The sequence below is a fragment of the Ctenocephalides felis genome, unplaced genomic scaffold (assembly GCF_003426905.1).
Source record: "Ctenocephalides felis isolate EL2017-DRISC unplaced genomic scaffold, ASM342690v1 CF-g0.4_SCAFFOLD_03198, whole genome shotgun sequence".
Lineage (NCBI taxonomy): Eukaryota > Metazoa > Arthropoda > Insecta > Siphonaptera > Pulicidae > Ctenocephalides > Ctenocephalides felis.
The window spans coordinates 17,007-23,907 of NW_020539352.1; the positions used below are offsets into that span (position 1 = coordinate 17,007).

At 31.0% G+C, this 6,901-nt stretch overlaps 1 protein-coding gene across 1 annotated transcript; it reads left to right on the forward strand.

Moving 5' to 3' along the window:
* Nucleotides 1–578: 578 nt before the first annotated feature.
* On the forward strand, nucleotides 579–1,321 carry LOC113381909 (zinc finger protein 675-like; the record flags this gene model as incomplete). The annotated part of the gene is made up of 2 exons (XM_026620557.1): nucleotides 579–801; nucleotides 861–1,321. Coding segments are annotated over exons 1-2 (684 nt in total), but the record flags the coding sequence as incomplete, so codon positions are not given.
* Between the last annotated feature and the right edge of the window lie 5,580 nt (nucleotides 1,322–6,901).

Consider the following 6,901-nt stretch of genomic DNA (forward strand, 5'->3'; position numbering starts at 1 on the left):
ATTGATTGATAAACATAAAGGTATTGTAAAATACTTTGAGGTTTTTCACGTGTTTAACTTTTAGTTATATTTATTTGATTTAGAAAGAACTATAAATATTTAACTTAAAATAAGTCAAAATTATTGCTCAATTTCATCTTTTACATTTCAGCTCTGCAATAAGGCAAAAGCTTTGAACAATAGCTGATTCATAATTACTGTCCGTCAAATATAAAGTATTTTAAAAAAGGAATTATCTTGGCGACATACATCATTCAAAATACACCTTTGTTAAATTAACGTAAGATTATATTCATAGACAAAACCATAATATGAATATATTATATTCTCAGAACCATTTGTGTTGACAGTTTAGAATGATTATTAATTTAAACATTCATTCCTGTAAAATGTTACGAGAGCATAAACGCAATAATGCACTCTCTAAAGTTATACTCCATGCTCCAACTGTCAACAGCTAATGTTTTAATTTATATTTCTAGTGAAATTAAATATCATATTTAACAATAGTTCATTTAAACTAACCAACTATTTTTGTTAATGCTTATAGAACATACTCGGTGCACAAATATCTCAAAATGTCTGAAGCTGCTAATGATCCGATAATTAAAATTGAACCGCAAGAATATCCAATCGAAGACATTAAACGGGAAATTGAAGAAGATTATAAATTGTGTTCAGAGGATGACAAAACATGTCTAAATAGATTTATGGACTCTATAGTAAAAATAGAAGAAGTCAAACAGGAATTAATTCAGACTGCTCCTTATAAATGTGACAAGTGTAATAGACATTTAGAAAGTTGCTTTATTTGGAACAGCATATGGTGAATTATTGTCATAAGTATACATATTGTTCAGAGACTTTGCCAGATGCATCTGCATTAGAAATACACATAGAATCTCATACAGGTGAAAAACATTTCACATGCACAAAGTGTGATAAAGCATTTACTGAACAATATCATTTAGATCAACACATTTGTGCTCCTGCAAGAGAACAAATTTCACATTTGAATGAATCTGGTAATCAAAAACGAAATATTCGCTCTCATACTGCAAAGGGGCCAGGTAAACGTCTGCATGTTTGCCAAATTTGTGACAAGAAATTCACACAATCGAGTAACTTGAATCAACATATGCTCATTCACACTGGCAAACGTCCCCATGTTTGTCAAATTTGTGACAAGAAATTCACACAATCGAGTTCCTTGAATAGACATATGCTCATTCACACTGGCAAACGTCCCCATGTTTGTCAAATTTGTGACAAGAAATTCACACAATCGAGTTCCTTGAACAGACATAGGTCATTCACACAGGTAAACGTCCCCATGTTTGCCAAATTTGTGATAAGACATTCACACAATCGAGTACCTTGAAAGGACATATGCTCATTCACACTGATTTCAAATGCAAAATCTGCGATAAGGTATTCAAACAATCAAGTAGCCTGAAAAAGCACATGGTTACTAATTACCAATGAGTAATTAGTATTCACAAAATTAGTTAAAAGGTTACATATAACTGCTTATAGAAATTAATTAATTAAATTAAAAATGTATGAATTAATTAATATATGTATATATATATATATATATATATACATATATATATATATATATATATATATATATATATATATATATATTATATAATAGTTTTATATCTGTAAAGTATGATAAAGATTAAGATTAGATGTAAACTATTATTTTCGTCGTGCTTTTTTTTGTTTATTGATAATATCACCGTAAATCAAACCAAACGAACGTTGGTAGCGTATTACCGCGTTAGTTTATACCGTCGGCGTTTTGATTAATTTGCATGACGCCCTTTTATATGAACAAATTACGATTTTATTTTTATTGAAAATACTTTAATTCTGTCTCGTCAATAGTTATTGGCTCGTGTTTTTTGACCGCCCAATCCAGATTAAGGAATCCGATATGGCAAATGAAAATAATGAAGAAAGAAAGTAATAATCGAGTGAAGCAAGAATGGGTATTTTCAGATAGGGTAAAGTTGATATTTGGAATCAAGGTTAATTATACTTATATAAATAGATTTATAAATTAATGGATCGTGTCGTACCCTTAACCACCTCTTTTAATTATTTATTTTAACTTTTTTTCTTTTTCTTTTCCTTTTTTTTATAAGAATAGCCCGTAGACAGCCCGGCTGCCGAGCGACGTAGCGACAAGTCGTGGAGGGCCGAGGTATGCGATAGGGCACTCGCGGTAAACTAGTTAGACTACTACAAAATATCGCGAGAGCTCAACAAGAACGCCGAATTTGTCGTAGGCCAGTGGGTGTTAGGGAACACAGAAATTCGTAGATAAGGCCAATCAGACTAACTACAACATCCATGGCACGGGCCTTATAAAATAGTTGATAAATTATCGGACCTTAATTATAAGATTGAGCATAAAGCTAGAAATTGGTACAAATACGACACGATCCACGTTAGTAGAATAAAAGAAGAAAGAAAGAATAAAATATTTCTTTCACTTTTCTCTTCGCTTTTTTTTTTAAATATATATAGGTACTTATATATATAAAATTTGTGATTGTAATTCACCTACTGTAACAGTATCGTTGCCTGATGTTGTTGAAGGTTTTGAGTCTTGGGTTTGGGAATTTGTGGTTTCGTCACAGTTTGACTTACTCTTAGTATGTGTGTTGGCGGTATTTGTTGAAATTTCTGTATGAGTGTGCGAATAGTTGCATTTTTGTCTGTGTTCGTTGTTAGGGGTAATAAAAGTTTTGATGCGTTATAATATTTTCGATTTGTATTGAAATTTCTTCGATTTGGATTTTTACAATCATAAATTAAATGTCCCGGTTTTTTACAATAATTACAAAATGTTTGATTATCATTATTTGAATTAGCGATATTCCTTTTATTTAAGAAACATTGTGGAGCAATATGCCCACGTTTTTTACAAATGTAACATGTTATATTATTATTTTGATCATTTCTAATATTTGATGAATTTTGACAAGCTTCTTCTCGCAAAGCGAAGTCAATAGCATCTTTGATATCAGAAAATCGGCAACATTTGACTAAAGTTCTTAGAGGTTCTGTTAAGCCATTTTCAAAAACTTTTATACCTACTTGTTCGAATGTAATTTGTGTTGTTGTTACATAGTCATGTCCTACTCTAATTATGTTCGAATAATGAATTTGTCGTAATATTTCGTCAATTCTGTCTCCAAAACTTTTTACTGTTTCTTTGTATTTTCGTTTTAAATTGTTTAATTCAATTAATAAACTAGCAATTGGTCGTTTAGCAACATATTCTTTAATCAAATAACATTTTAAATCTTCCCACTTATCAAAATTAATAAATTGGATTTTTGCAACAATTTGTGGGTCTAATTTCAATTTTATTACTGTAAGCAATTTTTTCGCTTCTGATGGATTCAGATCCACCGACAATGCATCACAAGCAGTAATAAATGAATGAAGCATTGAAGGTTCCCCATTGAAATTCGGGATTAAAGTAATGGCAGTTTGAATATTAAATTTACTTTCACGTGACATATCTGTTGGTTCATTCATTTTTAAAAAAAATGTGAAAAAACTATTAAAACAGAAGCGCAAAAATTTACAAAAATATATTAAAAATTAGCTTACTGACAATGAGTTGTAATCCTTTTTTAATTGAATATCCTTTTGGTTCACTTAAATTACACAATATGCACATAAACTTTTATAACACTTGAACAATGATTTTGTATCACTTTTTGATTACACTTTGATTTAATTTTTCACTTTAGATTTTTCACTTAAAAAATAATACTTGAACTTATCAATTCTTGTTTCTTGATATGAAATATCTCCTTTTCTCCTGGTCTCTCGCTGAAAAATTCTTGATTCTTAATTCTTGATTTTCTTGTTTCTCCTTGATACGATCCATGGAAATTTTACTTCGGGTCTTGATTTATTTTATTACTTCGGGTCTTGAATTATTTTATACTTCGGGTCTTGATTTATTTTATTACTTCGGGTCTTGAATTATTTTATACTTCGGGTCTTGAATTATTTTATACTTCGGGTCTTGAATTATTTTATACTTCGGGTCTTGAATTATTCAATATTTGAGTCTTCGGTTTCTGATCATCAACTAAGTCCACTTTTGGCAAGGCTATCCTCGGAGGCAAAGTTTTCCAAATCACGATGTACTGCTATTTTGAAGTAGCACCCTTATATTTTTCTTTTGTCACTCTTGGCAGTTATTTTTCAAACGCCGTTCTTTCAAGCTCACAAAAAAAATTTAGAATGTTACTTCGTCAGTCAACACCGCTGTCACCAAATAATTATGTTGGGAGTCAAACAGCGCTGTCACCAAATAATATGCTGGGCAGTCGAACACCGCTGTCACCAAATAATTATGTTGGACACCGCGTTGATGAACAGAAAGGGCTGTTGGCGCCGCTATATGCAAATCGGTGTTGTTGCTCTGGACCTTCCGACTTTCCTGAAAAACTCACTTGCTGAAAATACTTGAGATACTTGATAAATAAAAAGACTATTTCAAAAACTTCACTTTATTTCACTTTAAGTACAAGGAACTCGGAGGTATTAGAAGAGAAGTGTTTGCCCGGCGACCGACAGATTAAGACTGTTTTATTTCATAATTATTAAAACTAAAATCCTTTGAAACGTAGTGGGGATTTGTCTCGAATGTTCTATGCAACGGAAAGGACAAAGTAATGAATTTAGCTGATTAAACAAAATGTTATTCATGCGAACTTGGTGAGAATTGTTAACTAGGCGGAATGTAGATAATAGGATCTTGCTGAGAATTGTCGATGCAGATTTATGATTTCGTGAGAGAATGTGTAATGTCAGCTACTACACAATAGTCTGAGAAAAGTTAATATGAACCGTTAATATCAGCTAAAGCTCAGGGGTTCTAAGATTTCAGTCTGGACTTGTTAGGAATCTAATATTATGACAGTGGTTAGCAACTTATAATATCAGGGGTGTACAACAACGTAATTGAACATCATCTTTCAAAAGCGTTTGACATTTCACGAAATTGCCACCGTCCATTGTTTTATTTAAATTACGCTTCTACAAAAATTTTCAAATTAAAAATGTAAAGTTTCTACGCGGATTTGAAATAATTTCTCACCTTGTGGACTTTCTCTGGATTGGCACGAATTTTTCAAGACTAAGACTGGCCAAATCGATTCAGCCGTTTTCGAGTTTTATTCGGACATTTGAAAGAGAGCTTCATTTTTATATATAAGATATATTTCAAAGTAACTAGCAGCCCATTCGTCGAAATAAAAAGGTAATAAAGTGTAAAAACTTTTATTTATACGTTTCGACACAAGATGCGTGTCATCATTCAGCAACTACAACAATTTGAAAATTTTATTACTAATATAAACTCAATATAGATTAATTATAGCATGGAGAAACATTATACACACCACAGGACAAAAACACTCAACAAAAATTTATTTTAAAAAATTAAACTTAATAACATATTGGAGAAAAATTTTTTTAGAAAAAATTATGAATAACTAAAAGATTTGAAAACTAATTTGACTAAAAGTTATAAAATACATAATTGTGAAACGAAAACACGCCCATACCGAGCATCCAGACTCGACTGAGGCGTATTGATAGGAATGGGAGGGGACGCATCAAGGACAAAATTCTCGAAGCACGAAAACGCCTCGAACAAACAGTGCTTGAACTGGAATTGATCAAAAGGAAAAAGAAAACCAATGTAAACGTTAGAACACGAAAAAACAATATTGTAAAAAATAATATAAAAGAGATAAGCAAATTAATTTTTTGTTTTTTTAATAAAATCAATAACAATCTGATAACTATCATGTAAAGGTGGGATGAATTGCGTTTATTAACACAAGAGGAGGAATTTCTCGACGTTTTGAAGGTTTCTTAACATTTTGGCATACCTCAGAAAAAATGGATGTGTGTGTGTGTGTGTGTATGTATGGATACAGATTTCCAGTCACGTTTTCGGGCGCACGGATCAACCGATTTGAATGTTTTTGGTAAAGGCAGGTCCAGCCGTTACGGAGATAGGGAGCAAAGAGTGCAGAAAATAGAAATCGAGTTTTTGAGAGAACGGAGTATCCGATTTGAATGATCTAAAAAACATTCAATTAGTAATGATTGGAAGAAGTGTTTATTAGTTTTTGGCAAAGGCAGACCTAGCCATTTCGAAGATATGGAGCTAAATGTGTAAAAAATGGCAGTTTTTGATAGAACTAAGCGTCTGATTTAAATGATTCAAAGAACATTCTGCTTGTCTTAACAAAATAATTGATTTTGGAAATAAAACATTTGTTTCATTTTTTTTTTCGAAAAAAATTTTTTTTTGTATATCGAAAATAATTCAAATTTTACTTTTAATTCTGACTATAGTTCTAATATACTTCAAACAAATAATTTTAACTTTGCAATTCAGTTTATATAGTTCTTATAAATATTAGACAATGTTACAATATTAATAATAATCTATTTGAAAACATTCAGTATTCCTCGAACATTTCGTTACGGTACGGGAAGTTCCAGCAATTTGCCTTAAGGCACGATGCCATACACCCCACTAGTTTTTCTATTCAGTCACAAACATCCGTTTCAAGCTACGTGTCTCGCTTTTTGTCCTTGAAATTTTTTTTGTAACCCTTTGAATTTTTTAATACAATTATAATTAATACTTTTTTGTGCATTACTATTTAGTTATATATTTGTTTGCCATGAATGCAATTCTCAAATTGGAAATTGTACATTCGAATAATATTTAGTCTGCTTTCATTATTAGGTTATATGTAATTTTCATAAACTTTTAAATAAATAATTATAAACTTTTTCATAAACCAATGAATTTGAAGCATATTTTTAGTTTGTTTAG